This window comes from Puma concolor, chromosome A3 (genome assembly GCF_028749965.1).
Source record: "Puma concolor isolate L17-30 chromosome A3, mPumCon1.1.hap2, whole genome shotgun sequence".
NCBI lineage: Eukaryota > Metazoa > Chordata > Mammalia > Carnivora > Felidae > Puma > Puma concolor.
This window is the reverse complement of record NC_141669.1, coordinates 7,538,080-7,565,978: the sequence shown is the minus strand read 5'-3', so window position 1 is coordinate 7,565,978 and position 27,899 is coordinate 7,538,080. Positions and strand designations below refer to the sequence as shown.

The window sequence follows — 27,899 nt, the reverse complement described above, 5'->3', positions numbered from 1 at the left end:
AACAAATCACTCCAAAGTAACAATAAATTCCAAAAGGCAGCAACAACATAAAACATTCTATAACCACTGTGCGATTAAGTTAAAAATACGAGACAAGGGGCGCCTGGGTGGCTCAGTTGGTTAACCGACCGACTTCGGCTCAGGTCACGATCTCGCAGTTTGTGAGTTTGAGCCCCGCGTCGGGCTCTGTGCTGGCAGCTCAGAGCCTGGAGCCTACTCTCCCCGTCTCTCTACCCCTCCCCTGCTCACGCCCTGTGTCTCTCTGTCTCTCAGCAATAAATAAATGTTTAAAAAAAAAAAAAAAAAATATATATATATATATATATATGACAAAATCTGTGGGGGAAAGGCCACCATCTTGGGGCAGGAAGAGTTTTTCACTCACGCATCAAAGAAGCGGTCCAAACCCAAACCGCAGAAGGTCTAGAAATAACAATGATGAAAACACCACACGTGAGGTCCTACGGGGAGTCAGCTAAACAAGTCCTCAGAGGAAAATCCAAAGTCTTAAAAACTTACATCTTACTTACCAAAAAAAAGTGTCCAAAGTAGGAAGTGAGAAAAAGAACCACATCAACCTAAGGGAAGTGGGACAGAAAAGTGCTGGATTAGAAAACCAGTCCCCCCCCTCCCCCCGCAGGCACCTCCTCACTCTTCCTACACCCCTCCCTCCACCCAGGCTCAGAGTGGGTGCAAAGCCCCTGAGTGCCTACCCCACCCCAGCTCTCCTGCCCTCCAAGCCTGGCTCCCCTGGGGAGGAGGGCCAAGGGGACGGGGTGTGAGCGCACACCTGGGGGCAGAGGTGGGGGATGAGCACACACAGGGGGCAGGGGTGGGGGGAGAACACACACAGGGGGCAGGGGTGGGGGGTGAGCACACACAGGGGGCAGGGGTCGGGGGTGGGCACACACATGGGGCAGGGGTGGGGGGTGAGCACGCTCATGGGGCAGGGGAGAGGGGATGCACTGGCAGCTGCAAGGTGTGGGCTACCAGCCCCCAGAAGAGGGTCCTGCTCATGCACCAGCTGAATGAGCAGAGCAGCCGGCAGAGGTTGGGACGGAAGGCAGACACAAAGGCCACCCACACCCCTTCCCAGAGCAGTGGCCCCCACTTAGGGAGCCGTCGGGATTGCCAGGGACCTTCAAACTTGCCGAGGCCCGAGCCCCTCGCCCAGACACCCAGATTTAATCTGCGCACGTCTCTCGACTTCGGGACTTCGGTCAGCTCGTTGCAAGAACCAGGAGCGACAGGGGAGAGGTGGCCCAGGAGGCAGGAGGGCTGGTCTGGAGCCCAAACGTCATCTCTGCCTCTTGCCGGCTGCGCAACCTCAGACCAAGGCGGTGACCTCCCTCAGATATAAGTGTACCTCCCAGAGGTAGCTGGGGATCGAGGATCACTGACATGAGTCTTCAGCTCGGTAAGGGTACCAAGGGGAACTGTCATCACTGCTCTCCATCCCCCACCCCCCCCCCCCCAGCAGCTTGATATCTGTGAGCCCATGGGGCTCCAGGACCACCTGCTACATCTGGGAATCCAAGTGTGAGCAGGCGGGGAGAGGCTGGCCATGTAGACAGGGCCACCTTGGATCCACAGTCCCCGGCTTCCGTGAGACTCTTCTGGATCCAATTCCGAATGCCTGGCTCCTGGCTCAATGGGCTTTGTCCCAAACATGTAATTTCTATTTTGATTCCGTGCGACATTTAATGAAATGACTTTCAGACACCACGCAGCATGTCTGAGTTATGAAAGCACAGCTTCTGGATCCCCAACACGACACAGTCACAGGCCCCTCTTGTTGCTTCGGGAACTGCCCCTTGTCTCTCGAGGGGGGTACACTGAGCCCGCGGATTCAAGGGGCTGAGCACAGCCCGAGGGGCCAATGTCGACCTGATGCAAGCCCCCCCCCCCACCTCCCGCCCATCTGCCCCAGGGCTGGCGCTCCCCACCCCTACCCCCGCGGCTTCCCCGCTGGACAATGACAAGCAGCCTCTGCCCGGCTTCCTCTCTCCAATCCAGTGCTGTTCAAATTGCAGATCAAAAGCATTCAGGGAGATGGAAAATCAATGGAGAGGACTGCAAACAGCGTTTTTAGAAAAACAAATGAAACAGAAGAGAAGAGAAAACGCTGGAATGCATCGCACACGGTTGGAGCGATCGCCGCTTCCTGGCACCTTGGAAGGGTGAGGTCTCTGTAAAACGAAAGACTGACGGAACAGAGCTCTAATCCACTGCCATCCGGCCTCTTGGAAACGTACACCTGATCTGTCACTCCTCTGCTAAATCAGTGAGGGCTTAGGGACAGAGTTCAGATCCCTCAGCCTGACACTAAAAGCCCCCAAGACCCGGTCCCTGTCCACCCGGACCCTCCTTCCCTAGCAGAGGGCAGGGCCAGCCGGGGCCCCTCAGTGCTCGGCGGATCGAGAGGACTGGACAGCCCGACTGAGCGAGCAGTGCGTGATGTCACCGGGGCCGTCTCCTAGGTGATCCCACGCCACCTGCTGACCTCCCCTGGGCTGGGAGGACTTCCTAGATTCTATAGAAGCAAAGGTATAGCTATTTCTGGAAGCCTTCTGTTCAAAAGGAAGTAGAAGCCTTACAATCTCTCAACAACCCGGCTATTAAAAATAGAAGTTCCACCTACGCACGGGAACAGTTTGTCAGGGATCACGGAAGGGCCAGAGTCGTAAGGTCGCTCATGTGTTTGGGGGCCGAGGCAGCTGCCGGGCTCAAGAGCCGGAAGAAGACAGACAGCTGCCTGCGGCAGGAGCCACAGCTCCAAGGCCCCCCAAATCTCTAGAAGCACAGGGATGCCAAGTGATACTCTGCCAACAGCTCCAGAACACACATTTCCCACACCAGGTAAACATCCGGACAAGCACAGGTCCCCAAGAAAATTGACAAAGAAAGCAATTGTGCCCTAGCAAGTCGATGCGAGACTGAGTCTCTGACCTTGGGAGCACCCGAGGAGATGCCCTGGGAGCTGGCTGCCGTCTCTGGCCGCTCCAAGTCCATGGACGACAGCACAACCCTGCCCAGGGCCAGGGGCCAGCAGGGGCTGGAAGAGCTGGTGTGCAGGAGGATTCCGCCTTCAGTCTGGGCTCCGGGCCCCGAGGGCCTGAAGCCGCGGGTGATGGGACCGTCTCCAGAACGCCCTGCGAAGGGGCAACGGCGGCAGGATGGACGGAATGGTCACTTAGCATCGGCAGCCACTCGCAGGTTAGCCAGGACAGGGGACAGGAGGAGGAGCGGGGAGTGTGCCCCATTTACCAACCACCCCCTCAGGGGCCAGAGGCTCCAGAGCATTATCTCATTTAACCCTCACTCTTGTGACCCTTCTGCTACCGTGTCAGAGACCGCAGCCTCTCCCCCAGTCACTCACTTGCTCCTGAATTCCCTCCTTCATTCATTCCCTCATTCATTCATTCTCTCGTTCATTCATTCACTCGCTTAGTCACTCGCTCATTGAATAGATGTTTATTGAGAGAATCTAGAGCACCGTGCCCGAGTCAGAGGCCGGCTGAAGATACCGTGGGGGCAGCAGACCGCGTCCTTGACCTCAGGGGACTCACAACCTGGGGGGCGGGGGGAAGGGTCAGAAAAGCGGCGGACAGGTGTAATTCTGCATGATAAACCCTCAGAGCAGATGCTGCTGCGGGCCATGGGAGCACAGAGAAGACCCCTAAGCCCACCCCTCCGGGCCTGGGGAGGTACCCAGGTAAAGTGGTCTCCGGAATGAGACGAGTTGGACAGGTAGCAAGGCGCAGCCAAGGGCAGGGAAGCGGCAGAAGCGATGTGTTTGAAGCCCTGAAGCTCGGTGAGGGTCAAGGTGAAGCCAGCGAGGCACCTGGACTGGTGCAGGATGAGGACTGTGGCTTTATCTGGAGGACTGGGGGCGCCCCGGGGGGCTTTAGCAACACGGTGGCCCCGCTTGATTTACTTTCTGAGAGATCATTCTGGAGGCTGTGCGGATAACGGACTGGAGGAAGGCAGAGCGGGAGACGGCAGGCTGACCGTGAGTGTGGCGGTAACCCAGGAGGTGGCCGTGGGACTGCGCCCAAGCGCCATCTGGGAGTGGATCCGCAGGTGGTGCTGGGGTGGGGGTGGGGGCCATGAGGGAGAAGGGAGGGTGCGAGGCGCCCCCTCCCGGCCACGTGGGGAATAGCAGAGCCCATCCAGGATTTAGGACCTGGCTCCTGGGGGCATTCACTGAGGAAACAGACGACCAGCGTATCTGGGGTGCGGTTCGGGGCAGCGTCCCCAAGTGGGGCGCCCAAGTGGAGATGTCTGTCTAGTTGAATGTTCGGTCTGGAACTCAAAACCTACGTTGAGGAGAGTTGCAATTCCATAGATGGGTGTGAAGCGGCTCCAAGAGAAAACCCTACAGGGGCAGAGAGGACAGGGGGAGCAAAGACTGGGAAGGAGATGCCTGAGCGGGAGGTAGGTGTGGGATCGCGGAGGCACGGGGATGCCACGGGGTGCGGGGGTGGGGTGGGGAAGCGGGGTTGCTTCCCAGGGCCTGCGGGAGCCGGGCCTGGAACCAGGTAGGGGCAGGGGCGCCCCGGGGAGGGGGACAGATTCGCCGCTGCCCCCTGGGAGAAGTGGGGGGTGGGGGGCACCCACAAACACCAAGAACAGGCAAAGCAGCCCAGGTGGGCAGAGTGCAGGCCTGTGACTGGTCCCAGCCTCCCCCCCCCCCCCCCCACTCCCACCCCAGCGCTGCTCCTTTGCCGGAAACTTCCCTCTCCGGTCTGTACTCACCCCTCCACAACCTCAAACACCACCTACACGTCAGGCTCCCGAGTGCCGTCTCCAGCCCCGGCCTCTTCCTCGAGCTCCGGTCCCACGTCCTCACCAGCCCGTCCAGCACGTGCCGACGCACCCGGCAGGCGTCTGGAAGGACACCTGCCCGGACGGCCTCTGGGCCCCTCCTCACTGCCCCGCTCCTCACGCTTCCCCATCTCAGTCGCCACAACTCATCCTTCCAGGACCCCTGGAGTCTCTGACCCCTCTCTCACACGCAGGCAACTCCCGAGCTAATCCCGTCAGCTGTCTCGGCCGGCGTGCCACCTGTCCCTCACCTCCTGTGCCCACAGGAGGGCCCGAACCCACCCTCGTGTCTCGCTGTGCTCTGACCCCACAAATCAAAACCGTCCCTGCCGCAGGACCTTTGCACTTGCGTTGCCAACACCTAAAACAAGCTTTCCTTGCTAACCGTGTGGTCTGTCCCCACTTCCTCCTCCCGTTCTTCAGAGCCCTTCCTCGACTACCCACATGAAAGAGCGTGAGCCCTTTACCCATCCCCCTCCTGCCTACTTCCATTTCCTTCCCGTGACTTACCGCACGGCGGTTAGTTGGCTGGGTGTCCGCGTCGCCCACCAGTGCGCGAATCTCCGCGAGGGCCTGGGCTTCCTCCGCCTTGTGCTTCGTTGTCTCCCGGCACCTGAGCAGAGCGGACACGTGTAAGGCTTTCAGCAAACGGGTGCCAGTTCCTGGTGTCCCCGACGCCACGCCTCACCCTCCTCCCGACCGTTCGGTCTTGTTTGTGCTACTGTTTCTGGCCCTGGAACAGCAGCGCTCCTACCCGCCCCTCCCCTCTTTGCTGTTCTTCCCAGCAAGAACAGGTAGGGGGCTCCTCCCCTGGGCTCTACCCTCTCCCTCCCAGACCCAAGCGGCACCCTCCTCGGTGTGACCTTGGGACACAGGACCCTTAATCGCGTGCTGTCTTCACTGCAAGACCAGGCCTCCGTCAGCAGGCCCCCTCCATTCAGACACAAGCCGGTGCCATCTACAGCCAGAGGGTCTGCTGAGGCCTCCGTGGCAGTAACCGGCAACGCAAAAGGAGAACGCGGGTCGTGCCCACAGGGGTGGAGAGCCTCCCCGGGGAGGCCACATTCGTATAAGAGACGTCAGCCCAAGACCTGCGTAACTGAGCTTGGCTGGGTGGGCACCGTCCGCCTGCAGACCTCACCCCTGGGCCCAGGGGACTGTCTCAGAAGCAGCAGAGCGGGACCCAGCTGGGTCCACTGGGCTCCAAAGCCCAAGGTTTCCTGAACTGAAAGGGGGCACCAGGACGGCGCCCCCCACTCCCCGGCCGGCCACCGCGGACAGAGACAACCGGCTCCCGGCGCCCAGTGGTCCCCCAAGCCTCCGGAGGCAACCCGGAGGAGTGGGCGCCCACGGGTCACCAGCACGGCCCCCTCAAGTGGCCATGACGTCCGCATGATGCCGCCCACATGCCCAGGGCACTTCCGGTGGTGGTGGTGACACGTGGAGGGCCGGCCCAGCCCTCCAGGCGCGGGGTGAGGAGGCAGCAGCATCGGGCCCAGGGAAGACACTGCCTTGTGGCGGCAACCGCTCTCCAATATTTATGACGGGAAAATTAAAACAGGGAAACAGAACCGAAGGAAAAACTGCTGTCACTCCCGCCTCCCTGAGACAACTGTTTTCACTTCTCCATTTGTGGTACCTCCTGTCTTGATCCATATGTACACATATTTTATGCCATTGTAACCACGGGACGCAAATAATTTACCGTTTATTTTCCTTCGCCATCGTCCATATCTACCCTTTATAACGACTGCTCAGCCCTCCCCGGGGGGGGGCCGGGGAGAGACTACATAATTCGTTCACCCGTGGCCCTTCTGCTCGGCATTCAGATTACTCCCAGCCCTAACTCTCACTGGAGATGGGAAGCTGAATCCCCTTTTAGAAATTTCAAAATGAGGGGCACGCAGGGGGCGGGGGAGGGGGGCTCAGTTGGTTGAGCGGCCGACTGCGGGCGGTTTGGGTCGCGATCTCGCGGTTTGTGAGTTCGAGCCCCGTGTCGGGCTCTGTGCTGACAGCTCAGAGCCTGGAGCCCGCTTCGGATTCTGGGTCTTCCTTTCTCTCTGCCCCTCCCCCGCTCCCACTCTGTCTCCCTCTCAAAAATAGATAAATATTTTCTGAAATTTTTCAAAATGATCCGGCCATTCAGCGAGCATTCGTGGAGGACCTCCCACCTGCAGAGGACACAGAGCCTTGCATGCACACTCCACACACGGGCACAAATACAAACCCACTGCCAGCCAGTAGCTCACGCACCACCCGCCCCTCCCCGGCCAGCTCCCAGCCCTTCCATGGCTCCCCACCGCCACCAGGTCAAGTAGAGGCTCCCCCCCCCCCCCCGCCATGGCGCCCCAGGTACCAGGTCAAGTACAGCCTCCCCAAGGCCTGGCATCCCTCTCCGTACCCCACAGGGCCCAGGCTGACCTTCTCAGCACCTAGCGCCCTGCGCCGGTGGTGTGGGTAAATGTTCAACAGCCAGCTCTCCAGAAAGGGACCCTGGATTGTAGCATTTACTAATCCCCATGGTGTCAGTACTCCCACCAATGCGGATTCTGAGCTACCACATGCTCAGCAATACACCGTTATATAGTTATTCCCACCACAGAGACACGACAGGCGAGGGGCGTCACTAGCCTCAGGAGCCCAGGGAACAGTAACAGGGTTAAGACAGAGTTTAAGTCGTTACTATATTTCTCTTTAATATATTTTACGAATGTTGAGCTTACGTCATTTATTTTGTAATAACGGCTGCTGTATCTAACCGCTAGCTCAGTGTTATGAGCTGAATTACGTCCCCCTAAAATTGTCATCCCTCTGGGCTGACAGCTCGGAGCCTGGAGCCTGCTTCGGATTCTGGGTCTCTTCCTCTCTCTGCCCCTCCCATGCTCCTGCTCTGCCTCCCTCTGTCTCTCAAAAATAAATAAATGTTAAAAAAAAAAAAAAATTTTTTTTAAATATTTTAGCTCTACCGAAATACGGTCTCTGTGGCAGCATTTCCATTCTGCCACAGCAGCATGAAAGCAGCCTTGGACAGGCAGACAGGAGTGTGGCCGTGTCCCGGCAAAACCACCTATGAGCGCTGAAATGTGGCTTCGTATCATTGAAACATGTCACGAAATACTATTTCAGTATATCTTTAAAAATTCTTAGCTCAGGGTCTGTACAAAAGCGGGCAGTGGACCAGACCTGGTTCCTGGGCCCAGTTTTCTGACCCCCGACCTTCCGTCTGTTCCCCCCCACACACACCTCACCCCCCCAGCACAGGGCCGGGGACAGAAGGAGGAGAGAGGCTAAGTTAATGTTTGATGATCGAGGGTGAAGAAAGGAAGGTCAGCCAGCCGGGGGCAGCCTCTCCGATTCAGCTGCAAAGACCATTTCCAGGCAACATCATGAATCTTTTTGAATGCAAATTTTTTTTCTAATAGGCCGAGGGAAAAAAGGGCTTTCTGAAACATAAATCAAGTTTCTCCCTGCCAAATAGACCCATCACCTCTTTGTTGCCTCTAACATTCTAAATGATCTCTCAGAAATAACGGGGTGCCTGAGTGGCTCTGTCGGTTAAGCGTCCGACTTCGGCTCAGGTCATGATCTCGCGGTTCGTGAGTTCGAGCCCCGCCTCGGGCTCTGGGCTGACAGCTTGGAGCCTGCTTTGGATTCTGTGTCTCCCTCTGTCTGCCCCTCCGCTGTTTGCACTCTGTCTCTTGCATTGTCTCAAAAATAAATAAACATTTTTAAAAAAGGTTATTTTTTTTTTTTAAGAAATAAAATCCAGCGCCTCTTCCGTTAATAACGTCTCTTCATTGAGTATCTCAAAAATGAGCCCAATCAAACCCGCGGAGATAGAACTTGCAATCAGTGTCGCCAGGGGCTGGGAGGGAGGGGGGCCGGGGAGGAACTTGCTAATGGGGGGAGGGCCTCTTTTTGAAGGCAGGAAAACGTTCTAAAGTTGATTGTGGTGATGGTGACACATCTCTGAATGTACTAAAAGCCAACGAAGTTTGGCTTTAAATGGGTGAACTGGATGGTCTGTAATTATACCTCAATAAAGCTGTTTCAAAAAATACGCTAGGCATTACTCACCTGATTCCTACAATGGCATTTTTAAAAATTAATCTCTACAACCAACGTTGGGCTTGAACCCACAACCGTGAGATCAAGAGGTGCACGCTCTTCCGACTGAACCAGCCCGTCGCCCCTCACAGTGACAATTTCTAAAGCCAGCCTTTTTGGCACCGTCCCTGCACCAATGGAAACGAACAGGCCCGCCGTGGTGTGGAAATGCAGTTCAGCAACTGAAACCCAGATCGGCCCAGGGGAGGCCACACCAGTCCCAGGCAGGCACCTATTTGCACACCTTCCAAAGCAAACCTGGCAGAGCATGTCCTGGGTCCCCGCAGGAGAGGCTGTCCGCCCCCAGGTGGAGGGGAGGCCCGGTGCAAGACCTCGCACAGGCAGCCAGTCCCCAGGATCTTTCTGGAAACAGCTGGAACCTTCCTGCGTCCCACCTGCCAGGCTCGTTATTGCTTCCCACCTCCTTACTAAGCCTGAGATTCCAATTCCCGTGGGAGAGCTGAGGAGAGGAAGGCTCTCCTCAGCCTTCCTAGGGCAGTGGAGGCTCCCCAGGTCCACCATGCCATTGGGGGGTCTTAGGCAGAAGCAAGTTGGGCATGGTTCCCTGGGTCCAAAGCCTGGGCCAGTGAGGATAGAGGAGACTCCTGCCCAGACAGGCCACCTGACCAGTGTCAGGGGCAAAGCAGAGCAGGGCACACAGGCAGAGCAGGTAGGGGAGCCAGAAGCACTTTCCTCGGGACCAGAGTAGAGGCCCGGGGTACCTGTTCTCAGAAAAGTTTGCATGCCATAGAACCGGGACACCTGAGTCCCTGACTGGCCGCTGTTTATCTACCTGCGGTCCTCAGCAAGGCCCACGGCCTCCCTGAACCTCTTGGACACATCTGTGATGTGGGGGGCCCCCACGCCCCAGGGTGGCTGTGGACCAAATGAATTCACGACTGTGGGTGCCGTCCAGGTAGATCTTCGTTGCATGTGGCACAAACATCCTGATGCTCTTAGGAATTTATTGGCTTACTTAGGTGGAACTCAGGCGCGGCTGGATTCAGAAAACGAACAAGGTCCTGAAGACCCCGTCTTCTCTGAAGCCCCCTGCGGATCAGCTCTCCTCTCCAGAGTCTGGGCTCCTCTCTCAACAGGACCTGCCTTCCTGGCAGCGAGGAGGCTGCAGCAGCCCCACACCCTTTGCACCCTCAACTCCAAAGCCAAGGGTAAAAACGGCCTCCCCCGCCCCCAAACTTAACCCAAACCCTAAGCCTCCGGCTGGGAGAACCCGCAGGGGCTGTCAGAGGGCTTTCGATAGTGAGCAAAAGAGGTCAGTCAGTGGCCTCTGAGGGAAAACGAGGCTTTCCAAGGCCCTGCCCTCTCCTGAAGCATCTTGCCACCACCAAGAGAGACAGCAGCTCCCTCCCACCACCTCCATCCAGTTCAAGAGTATAGAAAGAAAGGCTTTCTCTGGGTCACAGGCGGTCTTGGCGCGGGTCCTATAATCTCTCAGGTCAGGCCACGCCCCCAAGGCTCTGCCCTCCCCAAACTAGGAGGACCTGACATCCCCACTCAGCAAGTCTTGCCATCAGTCACCATCCAGGCCCCGACCCCTGGTTCATCCCGTTAGTGGGGCCAAATTGTGTGCATCGTGCCGTCCATTAGGTTACACCCGCCGAGCCCATGCTGGACCCAGGACCCCAGCCTGTGGCCCTGCCTGGACATGGGAGGACCAGGCACCTTCTCTCTGGTAGGAAAGTGAATTGCACCTGCTGGAGACAGTCGATAAAGGCTGTGCTCCGGGGGTGAACCTCCAACCACCTGCAGGTACACTCAGAGGACTCTGAAACAGGGACGATGCAGACAATCCTAGGTGAGGATTAAAAAAGCGGGACAGTGACTAAGGAGGATTAGGTCAGAACCACAAGACATTCCCCTTTGGCCACCACGTCCAGCCTCCATGAGGCCCTGGGAGGAAGGAGAAGTCAATGCCCAAAGGCACTGCAGACAGGGAGGCCACGCGGTCAAGTGCGGAATTACAACCGCGTCTCCCCAGATCATCCTTCAGGCATGAACTTCTATTTGCAGGAAGCCTTTTTGCCCTTTTCTCTTGCTAACAGTTCAGCCCAAGGCTTTTCCCCATCCACCCTTCTGCATTATGTAAGGTTTGGAAATGGATTCTCATGGAGTCTTGAGCTCCTATGACTTTTTAATTGGCTAGGGCGGTCTGCCTGCATTTGTTCACGGATCTCATGATGGTTTCCACTCACCACGCTTTGCTTTTCTCATCTTTTCTGCCTGTTAGACTGATCACGTGTCCCACGCCCCTACGCTGCCTCCCTGTGACTCTGGTGGGTTCTTTCAGGTTGTCCTCATCTTACTAGCAGAACTGCAGATTCTTCAGGTGTCTGGCGAACCTGTGTCACCGGCCTCTTATTTTTAGCACAAGGACCTTCCCCCAGTGTCGCCCCTACCATGTGGTCCAGTGTTCTGGGTCCCCCTGATTTTATCCGTGCTTAGACTTCCTACAGGCTGACCAATTCCTATGCTCACCATCCTTCCTTTGGGTACCATTTCCTCCCTAAAGGGCATTCTTCACTTTTCTTTTGAAGAGGGGGAGGCATGAACTCTGGCTGAAGTCTCCCTTACTTCTGAATAGGTTTTAATTATTTTCTCCGCATTGAAAAGATTTGGTTCCATAGTCTTTGGCTTCGACCATAGCACTGTTGCAAATTTCTGCTTAATGGTTACTCCTTTATAGAGCTACCGTTCCTGTAAACGTTAATGACCTTTGTCGATATGCTGCACAGACTCACTACAGGTGAGTCTAAGTATGGATTTATTTTCATTTACTGGACTTGGGATTCCTTGCACTTTCTGATCGAGTCGCTTCTAGGAAACTATCAGTCAACACCTCTTTAAACATTAGCCATCCAGCCCCTCATGAACATCTATCTCCTTTAGAAATAACATGCACCCCCTTCCACCCTCCACATCTCCCCCCCATCTACTTCTAGAGAATTCCCCCAGGTTCTTTCCTGTCGCCCATGCACCCTCAGTTGTGTTCCCTCTTACTAAGCATCTTTTTTTTTTTAAGCCCCAAGACTTTTAATTCCAGTAGTTTTGTTAGGTTATATCTAGAAATCGTAGCAAGTTTCTTTTTTTAATCTTTCTTTAGAATACTCCATTCTTTGGGCTTTCATTTTTTTCCCTCTGAACCCATTAGATCTATCATCCTGTTGACTGGAAGTTCTTGGGTTTTTACCTGTTGTTCCTACAATCATGTGGCTTCCTCCTGTTTGTTTTGTAACCTAAAAATGGTAAACACCGTCTGTGGGAATCACAGGCACCCAGGCTGGGGTTATGGATGTTCCTAGATCACAAACCCGTGAGAGGTGCAGGCCTACGATTTTGATTTGGGGGAGTCCAGAAAGATAAGCACCCTCACCCTCTCCCCCAATGCCAGTGGGATGATTTCCTAGCCCCATCTCACTGTGGTCCTGGCTTGATGGCAGTTTCTGTGCTACAGGTCAGTCCCTTCCCTCCAAATCTGGGAAGGGGGGGTGCTCTTTGGCCCCTCACCCCCCAATTTCTCTAAGGGACTAATAACCACCCCCAGCACTCTGATAAGCCCGAGCTTCCCCAGTCCATCTCTGTTCCCAGCATCTGAAAATTCCCCTTTCTTAGCAAGTCATTACCCACTTAACTCTTATGATCACTGGTGTGTTTGAAGCCCGGAGGGTGTTCAGATCACCTCCGTCTGCTCTCTTGCTGGCACGACTCCAGTCCTTAGAGCCAGGCCAAGGGACTGTGGTCCCTGAACCTTACATCCGGCAGCGGGGTCAGCCATTCTCGTCGTAAAACATCCTGGTGTCCAGAATCCCCTCCCAGGAACGACAAGGGCCGTCACTGATCGTTCTCTTTTTCAAGTGCCCTGAGTACACCGGGAGGGTACCCTCCTCCACAGAAGTGGGGTGGGGCTGGGGGGCCTATTAGCTTTCCCTGGGCCGACAAAAGCCACGCCATACAATCCTGCTCCCTCAAAACTACAGCCACACCCCCGGGAGCCAGGGACCATTATCTGGATCTCTGAACCAACACTGGCAGAGCTTTTCACCCTCAACAGCACACACAGCCAGTCAGCTCCCTGGCCACGTGGCATTAGATACCCGTCCAGTTCCACGGGGCGCCTGGGTGGCGCAGTCGGTTAAGCGTCCAACTTCAGCCAGGTCACGATCTCGCGGTCCGTGAGTTCGAGCCCCGCGTCGGGCTCTGGGCTGATGGCTCGGAGCCTGGAGCCTGTTTCCGATTCTGTGTCTCCCTCTCTCTCTGCCCCTCCCCCGTTCATGCTCTGTCTCTCTCTGTCCCAAAAATAAATAAACGTTGAAAAAAAAAAAAAAAAAAAGATACCCGTCCAGTTCCAGCTGTCAGGAGCCAGTGCTCAGGCTGGATCACAGGCCAGGGTGGGCAATTCTGACTCAGTGGCCCGACTGCACTTAACTGATGCAGACCCTCTATGGGTCTGTTCTAGAGAAGGTAGCTGACATAGGTGGGACGGCAGGTGCAGGTGTGACTGTAGGTGACCCACAGGGAAGCCATTTGGAGTTGGTCCCGAGAGCGTGGCCGCCCCAAACACCCACAGTGGGCCTGCCACCAACCTGACAAGTCAAATGACATTCCGAGTGCCCCTCGGGTGGAAAGGGCAAAGATCGCGTTCCTCCAAGACACAGAACACGCCTGCCCCCAAGACATTACCCACACCAAATACTCCGCTCAAATTATTTCTCCAGGGCCTGATCCTTGGAGGTCTCATGCTGAGACAGGGGGACGGGCAAGGACCTGGATGTGCCTTCTCCGAGGAAGTCTCCCATCCCTTCCTCCTCCAGAGAAACAAGGTCACCCCCTCCACATGCCTCTCCTAAGTGCTCATCCACCTCAAGCTCTGCTGTTCCTTCCCTGCCCTGGTTCCACGACCACAGCACTAACATTCAGATTCACTTGCGCATCGGCTTCTTGCCTGAGAATAAAGGTAAGCTGCGCGGGGCGGGCCAGACCCCCTGCCCACCTCTACCTGCTGGGTTAAAGTGGCAGACACAGGTCACGATTTCAAAGACGCTTTAAGAAGGCAGGCCCGGCAAGGCCATTTATGGACAGAGGGACCAACCCAAGACTACAAAGAAGTCCATGCAGGTCAAGTTGATGAGACGAGGAAGAACAAAGCTGGGGAGATCGTTAGCCCCTTCTGGTCCCACCGCCTGTTGTTTAGCAGATGGGAAAACTGAGGCCGAGAAGTGGTTCACTTAGGGTTGCTGGGAAATTGAACCCAGTCAGTCCTGGCTTACAAACTCCGCGTTCAGCGTAGTTAATGCTTTTGACCGTCACCTTTCAGGCAGACCCGTTTCCTAGAGACCTTGTGCCAGAACAGGCATTAGGAAAGTCCCCTCCCCAAAATGGGATGAAAAGCAAATGAACTCCTAAGCCTTCATGAAAAAAAAAATCCCGGTTTTTTTCTTCCTAAACTGAAATGCAAATCTTATCAAGGAACAGATGCGAGAACAGTCTACTTAACACCTGTGCAGCATTCAATTTTGAGACTTCTAAGTGCTTTAGACTAACACCAGTTTCCCTTTAAACAGATCAGGAAACTGAACCTGAGCTGGCAGAAATTCTTACATTGCACGCTAAAGGAGGCAGAATCCTAAAACCCGCTTCCAGCTTCCCACTGCATGCACCTGACACGCGGGGCAAAACGTTTATTCACTTCTGTGTTGCACAAGTGTAAAAACCACACGATCTGGATCGACTTTAGGTAACAATAATTTAAAAGACAGGAAGCCCCTCTTACAGAAGTGCTTAAATCAACTATTTGACAATTTATACAATAAATGAAGGAAACAGACAAGGGAACAGGGCCAGGGATCAGCCAACACAATACAACAGGGTAACAAACGTGGCCGAAGGATTGGCGCGTATCCTCCTTCACGTTCCATGTAGCATCTTGGCTGGTTTTCTTTTTTGGGGGGGCTTGGGGGACAGGGGTAACAAAGGCAGGTTGCCTCAAACTAGCCTTATTAGGTGTATTATTCTGTACTTCATTCTAAAATTAATATGTGAATAGAGCATGTATTTATAGCTCACGCAACTCTAGTTTTCTCCTGAAGGTCAGGAATCCAACAAGGCAATGCTCAGATTTAGGCAGGCACTGAAGTTAAAGTAAGTGCACTGAACAATATCCACTTCGATCATGAATCGCAGTGCCGGGCAATTATTTCAAAACATGAACCACAGATACATCGGGCATATACAGCAAAATGACATTCCCTAATTTAAAAAGCATGTAGTAAATATAAAAGGATGAAGTCAACGGTACCTACTTACACACGAAAGCAAATCCGAATAAATGCCCCAACTTTTCAGGGAGCCAATTTCAGTCCTGGTTTTGGCCACTTAACTGGAGTAAGACCTCAAGTGGGTCATTTTGTTCAAGGATCGTTTGAAGACTCAACGTACGGTGCTACCTCCGATCCTATAGCTAAGGACCTAAGGGTCTTTCACAAGAACTCAAAGTTGGGGGAAATACGGTTTGAGAAATAGACAGAAACTGCTCCTCCTGCACCCCCAAGTGACCAGCAGCCCGCTCACATCACATTCTAATCCTTGATGATTTAAGTTGGAAGCTCCTGTCCCCTCTGATCCCACCATACAGGACCTGACCTGTATTTATATAAAACGCAACCTGCCTTCTTTGGGACACCAACTGGCTACTACCCAGGGGTATGTGCAGGACTGACTTTAAAGCTGATCACAAAGCACCTCAAGTCATTAAAGAAAATAAAGAGTAGAAATAACATGCTTGACTTGCACAGGTTTGGCAGACGTGGGTCACCTAGTAAATCCCGAACTGGCTCCCATTAGTGGTCAACAGAATGCTCTGTGTTTGGTCTAGAAACCAAGTTAGGTCAAATCAGGCCTTTACCTCAACAGTACAAAATAGGTTTGTGTGTAAAGTGCCAATTTTATATACAAAGCAGTAAGTAAACTTTAAAATCTGCTTTGAAGCACCAAGGCTGACCCCCTCCCAAGGGCCTTGTAGCAACTCTTTAATCCTGCCGGGTCAGACTCAGAGAGTCCCCACACCTTGAGCCATGATTGCTAAGAGCCATGAAGTCATGGACAGCCAGGGTGCTTGCAAAAGCCCAACACGGCCAAGCTCTTTCCTAAGAACCCAAGTAGCTTTTTTCCATGCTTCTTTCTAGGGGAGACAACTAGCATCACTAATCAACAGGCTTGCGTACGAGGTAGCTACACAGTTTTAACAATACTATTCATGAACACTATTGGTGATTCATAGTGTAGCTAGTTGATTCACTTCAAGTAGCTGATTTTTTTTTTTTTTTTTTTTTTTTTTTTGATGAGAAGGGTTGGAGGGGGAGGAATCAGCAACATTAAGAGCACATCTTCGTTCACTTAGAAGTCAGCATCCAAGGTAAAAGAATTCTCTGTTGGACTTGACATCACTCCCATCCTCTGATACTCGCCTACTCTCTTCTCAAAGAAGTTAGTCTTGCCTTCCAGTGAAATATTCTCCATAAAGTCAAATGGATTTTCTACTCTGAAAACCTGAAAAGGTCCACAGCAAAATTTGAATACAGAACACCAGTTTCCGGGAGAACCAGAAGGCTATGAACAATACCGTACCTTGCCAAAACCTAGCTCCAGCATAAGTCTGTCTGCCACGAATTCAATATACTGCTTCATTAAAGTGCAATTCATCCCAATTAGTTTCACTGGCAAGGCCTCCGTGAGGAATTCCTAGGGACCAAAACAGAGCTTCTCAGTAAGACGGTAGCACAAATAAAGACATCTTCTAGCAAGCACGAAGAGACCCTGATGCAAAACGCACCTGTTCTATCCTAACGGCATTGATAATAATTTCCTTCACTCTCTGCTCTGAAGGTTTGTGGACCAGGTGTTTGAACATCAGGCAGGCAAAGTCACAGTGTAGACCCTAGGAAAAAAAGGTTTAGTATCACTGTGACGCCAGACCTTTATCATTCACATGCAACAGGAAATGGCTTTACCCTTTTCTGCATTCCCCTTGTACATCTTGCCATGCTACAAGCACTTTAACTGTCAAAAAAAGGGAAGAAGAATCCAACGGCCATCTGCTCTGCCTATGCCAAGGCGGGCCCATCTGCATGCAAGGCCCTCCACGCTGCTACCCAGGTAGCAAGAGCAGGCCAGGTCCCGGCCCTGCTGCTCCGTGAGGTAACCAAGGATGGCACAGGACTTCTGCTCCAAGCATTCTTTCTACAGCATTCTTTCTACAGCTATGAGCTCTAATTGTGCCACAGTTCCTAGCAGGAAAGGCAAAACTCAGTGACCAGGCTAGTTTTGAGATTTACGACCTAATGCTCAGGAAACCAGTGATGCAGTTTCCAGTGAATCGAGTCTGTGAGTCTTAATGCCAAGTAATCCCTATCTTCCCCTACAGGAAGGCAGAGAATCTTACAAGGCACGATCAGCTGTCTGATCTGCTCATTGGGCTCCAAGTATGGCAGGGTCCATGGCCCTTGCCTTTCAGACTGGACTTAAATCAGAACATCTGGACATACTCCACCTTCCTCTCCAGTTTAATCCAATAGCACTCAAAGATATACACTGGACCGGAATGGATTCTCACTTGATCAGGATGCTCAGCCAACTGTGAAATACACTAGGGTCATAGATAGGCTACCGGGCCAAAATAATACAACATCCCCTCACCTACAGTGCAACGGACATATAAATGTATTGAGAATACAAATACCTTCCAGTAAATGAAAAGTAGTGTTCATTCTCTGCCAAATACAGGTATCACTGAACTCACATGTTAAATGTAGATATAAGGCAGTCTGTTGTCTTGAGTTCCCTTCAGGGAACCCAAGAGTTGTAGATATTTGGGGTGCAGATTAGCCTGTTGTGTGTATTAGACTCACCTCATCTCTGCTAATAAGTTCATTGGAAAACGTGAGGCCAGGCATCAGGCCGCGTTTCTTGAGCCAGAATATCGACGCGAAAGAACCAGAAAAGAAGATTCCTTCCACTGCAGCAAAGGCCACAACCCGCTCTCCTGTGGAAGAGTTAACATCGACATAGTTCTAGTGGGCAACTGAGCACGTGCACAGGAAGGGCTCACAAGCCAGTGACCGTCACCAGAGGATGAAGCTCAGGCATAAGTGGGGCCAAAGGGGTCCTCACCGTAGGTAGACTCTTTGTCGCCAATCCAACGCAAGGCCCAATCCGCCTTCTTCTTTACACAAGGCATCGTCTCGATGGCGTTGAAGAGAAATTCCCTAGTAGGCACCCAGAGTGTCAGCAATTATAGCAAAGACCTCCTATCACAAACATCTAGGGAACAACACTGGGAACGAAGGCCAAATCAAGACTCAACCTGAAATGTTTTCTCATTACTGTTTTTGCTTTTCCCCCAGTGTTTTTTAAAATCTCAGCATTCATTTGGTTCCTGTTAATACAAACCTAAGTATTCTTTAATTCACAGGGAGCCCCGAGATCTACACACATCGAAAGCCTTAGTCCATTACACCAAGAGCATTTATCAGCTTAATTATATCAAGTCCAGGTCATGACAAGGTTCATAGGCCCTATCTTTAAACGTGAAAAGCCATAAAATCTTAACTGCTAAGACTACTTAAGCTATGCTGACCATTATCTTCCTCGACACCCCCTCCACCACCAGACTATAACATCAGGCCAATTATATGGGCCCCAAGTGCCATATGGATATAATAAAACAATTAAAGCCAATAAACTAAATAACCTGAGATTGCTTCCTACTATAATTCTATGCCTCACTGATGATCCCAGGTCAGGAAAGAAAATCGACTGGCCCTACACTTACTTGGGTCTTTATTAGCCTCTTCCGCCTCCAATGTATCCCTGTGCTCAGCTTGGGAGCCTGCAAATTCCCCAGCCCATTCCTTATCAGGTGACCTTGTTTTCTAAAGCCAAGGTCATCAGACCGTTGGGCTCCCTTCATTCTCTCTCCATGTCCACATGCTCTGTTGGAGACCTGGATCTGCCTCTCCCTGGCTTTTGAAGCTTAACCATCAGACTTTCCTGACCCTGCCCCTTCTGCTTATTCATCCCAGTTATGCCTACCTTTGTCTTTTCTCATTTACTTATTTTTTTTTTAAAAAGCACAAGTCGGGGAGGGGCAGAGAGAGGATCCGAAGCGGGCTCTTCGCTGACAGGCCGACAGCAGCAAGCCCCATGTGGGGCTCGAACTCACTAACCTCGATAGTGACCTGAGCTGGAAGTCAGACACCCAACCAACTGAGCCACCCAGGCGCCCCTGTCTTTTCTCATTTCTGTCCACAATGTTTTTACCCCCAAAGCGTTTCCCCAATCCTGCTAGCCCTACCAAGTCGTCACTCACCTTCCCTCTTCACATTCTCCCTGGTAATCTACAAGAGTCTGCTTTTCAGCTTTAAGACTTCGGCTCCACACAAGGCTCCCCTCCTGAGCTCTTAGTACCCAGAGCACTCAGGCAGCCATTGCTAACTTTCTCCTCCTCTCCAATCTTCAAAACGTAAGATGGGCCTTAAGCTCCCCCTTTGTGATCCCATAACAAACCGTCACTTTGGTCAAACAGTTCTGTGCCTAAACTCATCTAATGGTGAACTGCCTGCACATCATTATGTAACTCGTCTCCCTTCTATTTCTAGGTCTTATTTCCCGTACTGCATTACTAGCTCCTTAAGAGGAGAGTAACATTCTACTTGGGTACACTCTCTACCTCCTTCACATCGTAGGTTAACAGCTTTGCCACAGGAGTCAAAACCGTCAGACCTAGGAATTAGTTCGTTGGACACAGCCTCTACAGATGTTTTTTGTTTGGTTTTGTTCAAAGAAAGGTTTTAGACTGAATGACCAACAACAAGAAAACGGAGTAACCGCCTAACTTTGTTTTTAAGTGACCGGCTCCTAATGTCAATGTAGGCCTCTTCCTCAGAGCAGACGTGACCACGCGTGGTAGGGATTTGCCTGCTTAGCCATTCTAGAGCCATTGTCTATCCCTACGTAAGCTCAAAAACTTGCAACAGGGTAACAATAAGTGAGTCCTAAACACGTTGGCATACCACCCAAACACTCACCTCTCTCTGGGATCTTTAATGTAAGTGTCAATGAGGAGACTGTACATCTCAGAATGGATGTTTTCCATGGCAATTTGGAAGCCATAGAAACAGCGGGCTTCAGTAATCTGAACTTCTTGGCTAAACCGCTCCACCTAGTGGTAAAACATCACAGTGCAGCTTGAGGAGAAGCCACTCAGCCCCAGGACCCCAGATTCATCACACTCCCTTTGTACCATTACAAGGCGTGTTTCTACTTGAATACTTCTTCACTATGCTGTGCTAAAGCTGGACATTTCCTGCCACACGCTCATTGTACAACTCAGGAAAAGAGATAAAGCCTGCGTTACGGGGTTTCTGCGAACGCTCATCAGTTCATTCTTTCCTAACTCATTGCAGGAAGGATCCACTCACAGTGAGGCATACATGGAATCAGGTTATCGGAAGAGCAAAGCCACAGAAAAAGTAATGCCACAGCCACGAGGAGTAAACCCATGGCTAGCACTTAACATGGTCTTTGAGCTTCTCTAGAACCAGGGGGGAGAAAGATACCCATGAGGAAGAAACAACTGCAGAGCATATTATAAAACAGCAAACTCCATGTAATAGAACTATGACCTTACAAACACATATGGTATCGGGAGGGGACAACGTTAAAGGTGAGGGAAGAGGACATTCTCTCAAGTCTTGAAGTGAATGAAAGCAGACGTTGCTTGGAAACTCACCAAGTTCTCATTTACTATGCCATCACTCGCTGCAAAGAAAGCCAGAACGTGCGATATAAAATATCTCTCCTCTGCCTTCAGGGACTCCCAGTGCTGAATGTCCTTGGAAAGATCCACCTGAAGTTGAGAAGTTTCACAAGGGGTTTACACACGCGGGGCCTCACATATATACTTGGTTCTTAAACCTTGTAAGTCTACGAACACGGCTTGATCGGTAACATCCCTCCCATCCAGAACTCCCTTTGCCAGTGAGAACAGCTCACATCCTCGGTGGGCAGCCATCCCCAAGAGGAACCAGAGGAAGAGTCAAGTATATCTCCAGCCAAGGCATAACCGCTAGGGCAGGGGTCCGCCTCAAGAGTTGGGGGGCAACGCGTAAACTTCCTTTTTAAGTCTCCCGGTTCCTGATCCTCGTTACCTCTTCGGCTGTCCAGAAGGAAGCCTCCGCTTTCTTATACATCTGCCAAATATCGTGGTACTCGATAGGAAAGATGACAAAGCGACGAGGGTTTTCTCGGAGCAGTGGCTCATCCTCCACGCTGGGGACAAGCACCTTAGTTTTCTGCCGGGCGAGGGGGTAATGGAAATACGAATTGTAGGGCGTCCCACATGAAATTGCCATTTTTTCAGGCCAAGTGCGCCCAGTGGTCGGCAAGCTCATGTGGTTCAGTGTGTAAGTGTCAGCTGTCACACATGGATCTTACATAGAACACAACCGGGAGGTGCCAGAGGGACAGGAGGAAACCTACGGAAGTGTGTGGCAGGCCAGGGAGGGAATGCTTTGGCGGGAAAGGAGCGCGGGCCGGGGAGGGGCTAGGGTTTGAAACGGCAGAGGAAACAATGAGGCTTTGGCGCCAAGAGCCGGCTGGCGTCCCCTGCCGGCAGCGCCCCGCCCCCACAGGCCCCTTCCCAGCCGGCGGCCAGACCCCCACTCACCGGCTCGGCGGGCTCCTGGAAGATCCTCCGGGCGGTCTTGCTGGCCAGCACGCGGCTCCCGCTGAGGGCCGGGGGCTGCGGGGAGACGCGCGGTGAGGGGGCATGCCCACGTCCCAGGAGACCCCCGCCGCCCCGGCCCGGCCCGCGCGTCCTCACCGTGTTCTCCTTGTCCGCCAGGCTGAGCCCCTTCAAAGGCGAGAGCTGAAGCTGCTGCTGCGGCTGCTGCGGGTCCACGATGGTGGCGAGCGGGACGCGGACGGAGAGCATGGCGGCGGCGGCAGGGAGCGGACGAGGCGGGCGAGGTGGCGCGCGGGTCCTGGGAGCCCCCGCACCGCCGCGCGGGCTTTTAAAAGCCCACCGGCGGGGCTGCGCGCTCAGTGGGCGTGGCCAGACGTCGCCTTCCCATTGGATGCACCGGGCCCCACGTCAGCCGTTCGAGAGCCGCGCGGGAGCTGCAGCGCCGAGCCGCCCGGGACCCCCCGGGACCCCCGGGACCCCCGTCCCCGGGCCCACCCCGGATCCCCTGGACCCGTGGACCGGGCTAGGGGCGCCGCCGCCCGGCTCCCTGCGGGCCCCACCGGACAAAGGCTGCAGCCCCCGCGCGCCCCGGTGACTGTGGCGCGCGCGGGACTCACTCCTCCAGGAGCGGCTCGGATTGAATGCAGCAACGCGATTGGAGGCCGCCCGGAGCGGGAGAGGATTCCCCCACCCCTGAACCGTTTTCGCGGGTCCGGGAGAGTGGTTTTGCAAATGAGGTTGGTGCAAATGCCTGAAAACGCCCCTGGCTGCAAGAGAAGCTCGTGGTTGCGCCCGTTTAGATACGTGTACCTGGGTGGGGGGCTAGGGGTCCTCGAGTCCCGGTAAATTTGGGAGGGGGGGGTCGGCGACAAGCGTGCTGCCTAGCGATTAGGGCCGCTGGCGACGGGGTCCCGAGGTGCAGTTGCTGTGTCACTTGGACATGTCACCTGGCTAAAACACTCAGTGCCCTCGTCGGTAAAATGGGACTTGTCGCCGTACCGAACCTGTGGGATTATTAATAAAGTGAGATTAAATGAGATAATTGTTCTAAAATGCGCAGCCCTTTGTGAAGCTTAGTTAACTAAATGACAGCGAAGGCCTTTGGTGCATTTCCCATTGAACTTCTGTGGGTTGTCAGGCCACTGTCCCCAATGCATTTTTTAAAATCGGAAACTGAGCCCAAAGTCCTGAAAGTTCAGAGAATGAAGAACTCCAAACTCATTTACTGTTAATTGGACAGCAAGTAGCCTGAAAAGGAGATTGAAAACGTGCATTGGGTGAAGGTGGGGACGTGAAAATATTAAGTTTTTATTTTACTTTGTGTTTGGTTTTTCAGATTTGCCACAGACATTTGCCCTGAAAGTGGCAAAATGCCCGAAATGAAAAGAAAAATGTTTTCAGATCCAGGAAATAAATGATTCACTTGGGAAAGCTCCAACACCTGCAGTCTTAGAGCTGTCACAAAGAGAAACACTGGAATTTTTTACAAAGTCTTTTCTAGATATAGTATACTTTAAAGAGGTCAGAGGTAGGGAAGAGCCCCTCCTCCTGACTTAGGTCTACTTCTGCCATTTCTTAAAGTACCACATACATACTGTGTTTAGTCTCAAGCCTCAGAGAAAAATCAAGGATAATCACATCTCTTAAGACAAAGCAACGACTAAAACTTTGACCTAGCATCCTTACTTTTAATTTTTTTAAGTTTACTTATTTTTATTTTTGAGAAATAGAGCGCGCGAGCATGAGCAGGGGACAGGCAGAGAGACAGGGAGAGAGGGAATCCCAAGCAGGCTCCGCACTGTCAGCACGGAGCCCAAAGGAGCCTGAAGCGGGGCTCAAACTCACAAACCCCCGAGATCATGACCAGAGCCAAGATCAAGAGTCCGATGCTTCACTGACTGAGCGACCCAGGCACCCCTAGCATCCTTAGTTTTAAAGCAATTCCCAGACATTGTCAATTTCATCTAATTTGATCCAGCTCCCGAATGGATATTTTTAGTGATAATTTTATGGCTGATAAAGCCACTGTTGCATCTAATAAAGTTAGCAAGGATTTTTTGGTGTCCTCTAATACCCAATTCACATTCCAATTTCGCGTCATCAGTAACCCAAGTGCTCCTTTTCGGTTGCTGTCTCAGGCACCGCGTGCTTGTTTTTAGCTCCTGTTATACTCTCTGTAGGTACAGGAACCATAAAGTAGTACTGAGCTAGCCAGAAATTATGACTTCACTTTTAGCTTAACTTTGCTGGCCACCAAAATAACACGTGTGCATTGTAGAAAACTTGGGAAAGACGAGCAGTACCACGAGGCGGGAGGCAAGGTCGCCATTCTCCCCTTCACTGCCTCCCAACTCTGAGTCACTTGGGCACGTCCCGTCCTGCCTCCGGCGGGTTTTTACTGCTCTCACTTTACAAGAGGAAGCCCGCGCAGAAAGCAACGTGACTCTGCTCAGAGGTCACGCCCGAGCAGACCGCCGGGCCGGGCTTCTGGTCCGCCGTGCCCCCTCTCTTGCCCCGCGGACTGGAGGGAGAGAGAGAGAGAGAAAGAGAGGAGCGGCCAGACCAAGCGGCCCAGTCACCTGGACAGGATGCCCGGCGCCAAGCCCTAGGCAGCAGGTATCCGCCGGGATCTTTCCCGTTTCTTTTCTCCGCCCGTTTTTTGTTTTTTGGTTTTTTTTTTTTTGGCACCTATTCCGGATTGGTCAGCAAGCGAGAGGCTCCGCCCCCGGCTTCCGACGGGCAACGCTCCTTCGGGCTTTGGGCTCCCACGCCCGCCCACCTGCAAGCCCCGCCCCCACTTCCGAGGCCCGCGCTGCAGCGGTCACGCCCCGAGCGGTTGCGCGTTTACTCGTCCCGCTCGGGCGAGTGAGGGGGGCCCAAAGGGGCCGCTTCCCCATCCTCCTCCCCAGGCGGAGAGGCTGGCCCGGGGAGCCCAACTGGTTTTCCCGAAGCCGCTGCTCACTTACCAGATACCGTGCTAGGGACTGTCCTCCCAATTCTAATGTCAATACTAACGACCAATACCACCCCACAGCCGCTGGGCACCTGGGGCCGGGTGGCTTACACTGTTAACGGGGTGAGGGGTTTTTAGCCCTGTACTTTAGGTGAAGAAACTAAGGCCAGCGGGGCAAGGAGACTGCCCAAGGCCACACAGCTCCTAAAACTGCGCAGCCGGAACTTTTCTCCCCGACTTTTTATTAGGAACGTTTCAGCAGACAAAAACGGCAAGAACTCTCCAGTGTTCATCCACCACCGAGGGGTCAACAGCCGTTTCCATTTTGCCACGTTTGCTTGATCCGCCTCGATGGGTGTGTAAGGCTTGTTTTTTCTGGATCATTTGAAAGTGAGTTTCAGATGCCATGCCGCGTCACCCCCATAGATTTCAGCAGATAGCTCCCGAAAGTAAGGACATTCTCGAACAGAACCACAACTGCGTGTTCACATCTAAGAAAACTCACATGAATTCCCTAATATTACCTGATATCTACCCCATAATCAAATCCGCCCCATCGTTTCAAATATGGCTTTTAAGTTTGTCCGTTTTATTTTTTTAGAGACAGCAGGGAACGGGGGCAGAAGTAGAAAGAGAGAGAGCGAGAGAGAGAGAATCTTAAGCGGACTCCATGCTCAGCACAGAGCTGGAGGCAGGGCTCGATCTCACCAGAGTGAGATGGTGACCTGAGCCGAAATCATGAGTTGGATGCTTAAGTGACTGAGCCACCCAGGTGCCCAGTTTGTTGGTTTTAAGTACACATGTTATATTTGGTTATTGTGTCTTTTTAGTCTCTTTTAATTAGAACAACTCTATTTTTTTTTTTTTCTCGATGACATTGACTTTTTGAAGTTTAGGCCAGTTTTCTTGTAGAATGTTGTACATTCTACATTTGCCTGATTGTGTCTTCATAGTGTCCATTTGTTTTTCTAACCTCTGTAGTTACTGTAAAATGGGAGTTTGCACTAAAGGCTTTATTTAGAGGGGCACCTGGGTGGCTCAGTGGTTTAAGCATCTGACTCTTGACTTCGGCTCAGGCCATGATCTCGCTTTTTGTGACCTGTGTTGAGCCTTGTGTTGGGCTCTGTGCCGACAGCACAGAGCCTGCTTGGGATTCTCCCTGCCCCTCCTCCACTTGTGTGCGCTCACTCCCTCTCTGTCAAAATAAAGAAATAAATAGGCTTTATTAGATTTAGCTTATTTTTTCTTGTGGTAAAATATACGTAACCCAAGATTTACCATTTGAACCTTTTTCAAGGTGCAAATCAGTGCCGTTAAGTACATTACACTATTGTACTTAATCCGTCTCCAGAACCTCTTCATCATCCAAACTGAAATTCTGTCCCCATTACAAACTAGATCCCCATCCACCCGCCCATCAGTCATAACCACCACCCAACTTTCGGTCTTTCTGAACCTGACTGCTCTAAGTACCTCAGATAAGTGGAATCTTACAACATTTGTCCTCTTGTGCTCGGCTCATTTCACTTAGCATAGCATCTTCAAGCTTCATCTATGTTGTGGTATGTGTTAGGATTTCATTTAATCATTTTTTTATTATTATTAGCACCACGCTCTAACCAACTGAGCTAACTGGTCAGCTTATTTTTTTTTTAATATTTATTTATTTTTGAGAGAGAGTGAGAGGCAGGGAGGGGCAGAGAGAGAGGGAGACACAGCATCCGAAGCAGGCTCAAGGCTCCGAGCTGCTGGCACAGAGCCCAGCACTGGGCTCGAACGCGCGAACCATGAGATCATGACCTGAGCCAAAGCCAGACGCTTAACCAACTGAGCCACCCAGGCGCCCCTAGGATTTCATTTATTTTTCAGGCTGCATAATATTCCATCATATAGATAGATGATAGATAGATAGATAGATATTCTGTTCATGAGATTTCATGGGATTTATGTAATCCCATCTGCCCCTCCTGCCCATGGAGGTTTTTTTGTTTCCCAACCACTAGGAAGCAAGGTCAGCCCTTTTCAAAATCGTGTGGCTCCAGAGCATCCCCTTCCGCCCTCTGAACTTGACCTTCCCCTTCCACATCTTCAGGATGCTCAGAATCCTCTGTTGAGGAAAATGCATTGGAGGGAAGCTGGAAAACTGAATACTTCATCCCAAGTGTGACTTGTTAGCTGTGGGATTTCAAGAGTGGGGCCGTGGGCTGAGGGTGGGGTTGAGTCAGCCTCTTTCCACCCTCCAGTCCTCTGCCAACCACAGAAAACCTGCCCCTGGACCTCCCCCTCCATGTATCTCTTGTGAAAATGCCCCCCTTCCCAAGGTGACCCCAGGGCCCTATCTTTCCCTCCTTCAGAGCCTGACCACCAAGGCCTTTCCCCTCTTTCCTGGAAGCCCCTGCTCTGATCTTCCTGCTCCCAGGTCGAACCCCGCCCCCCTCTCTGAAATCCGAATTCTGCCCCTTCCAGGCTACGTCTGAAAGAGGATTTCCCGTGGGTTGACTTGAAAAAGAGAGAAAAGTAAGAATGTAAGGCCACAATTTTGCAGGCCCGGGATAAGTTTATTTCCTTGTGACCAACCTCAGCTTCCTGCTGGCTTATTACTGATAATTTCTTCTTAATAGCCTCCTTCCCCGGATAATGGGGCCACAATATTGACTTCTTTCTAAATACAGTGGGGTATGTGTGTGTGTGTTTGGAAGGAGAGGGGACAGCAGCTTTAAATGTGATTCTGAACTGGCAGACTTAGAACAACTTATGCAAATAGGCTCGCAAGGAGGAGTAAATCCTGCGTTTAGTGAGGAGGGCAGACTGGGAGGGGTGATGGGGAGGGCAGCAGCAGAGACGAAATTCTGGAAGCCACACTCACCACCCATGCATTTTCGCTAAATAATAACTTCAGGAGGGGGAAAGCAAAGCCCAGGCAAGTCAATCCTACAAAGCTCTGATGACTCACTTTCTAGAAGTTCAGCTGCTTTTAGGCTTGGTCAGTGTAGGGGGGTGAAGGGACCAATCCTGGGTTCAGGTGGGAACCCCAGCATCGCTTCTTATTTATTAGATGACCTTGGACAAGCCACTTGATACTTTTGAGCCTGTTGCTTTACTGATAAAATGGGCACGATCATTCCCCCCCCCCCCCCAGCACAGGGTTCTTCTAAGGATTAAATAGAGTTGGATATTTAAAGCGCCTTAAAGGTGTTTTATGGAAGTTCCGTCCTCTCCATTTAGCTAGCTGGCTGACCTTTCTTAGTCTCTTGA

General features: G+C 52.4%; 1 protein-coding gene and 1 long non-coding RNA gene across 5 annotated transcripts; one reads left to right on the top strand and one right to left on the bottom strand.

Annotated features, from left to right (window-relative positions):
* Positions 1–562: 562 nt before the first annotated feature.
* Positions 563–22,080, bottom strand: RRM2 (ribonucleotide reductase regulatory subunit M2). 4 transcript variants are annotated; one of them, XM_086700007.1, is made up of 11 exons: positions 21,830–22,080; positions 21,674–21,748; positions 21,156–21,299; positions 20,738–20,854; positions 20,034–20,167; positions 18,118–18,212; positions 17,856–17,989; positions 16,781–16,885; positions 16,576–16,689; positions 5,338–5,440; positions 563–578 (listed from the first exon to the last, which is right to left on the bottom strand). In XM_086700007.1, the coding sequence occupies exons 1-10, from the start codon at positions 21,938–21,940 to the stop codon at positions 5,348–5,350; spliced, it is 1,122 nt and encodes a 373-aa protein (XP_086556133.1). In that variant the 5' UTR covers positions 21,941–22,080; the 3' UTR covers positions 563–578; positions 5,338–5,347. The 4 variants fall into 4 exon arrangements, 3 of the variants coding, with proteins under 3 accessions (XP_086556133.1, XP_086556132.1, XP_025783067.1); XR_015248860.1 differs by lacking the exon at positions 563–578 and adding an exon at positions 3,458–3,572 and having other exon boundaries at positions 3,712–5,440; XM_086700006.1 differs by lacking the exon at positions 563–578 and having other exon boundaries at positions 3,458–5,440.
* On the top strand, positions 21,985–23,744 carry LOC147582223 (uncharacterized). Its single transcript, XR_015248861.1, has 2 exons — positions 21,985–22,428; positions 23,028–23,744. It is a non-coding gene; the product is annotated as an uncharacterized LOC147582223 (long non-coding RNA).
* Positions 23,745–27,899: the final 4,155 nt, after the last annotated feature.

Excerpts from the sequence above, each read along its gene's own strand:
- RRM2 (XM_025927282.2), bottom strand. The coding sequence starts at position 21,940 with ATGCTCTCCGTCCGCGTCCCGCTCGCCACCATCGTGGACCCGCAGCAG. Across the intron at positions 20,168-20,737 it reads GCATAGTAAATGAGAACTTG|GTGGAGCGGTTTAGCCAAGA; the intron begins GTGAGTTTCCAA and ends TTTTACCACTAG. Across the intron at positions 16,498-16,575 it reads TGGAGCTAGGTTTTGGCAAG|GTTTTCAGAGTAGAAAATCC; the intron begins GTACGGTATTGT and ends GGACCTTTTCAG.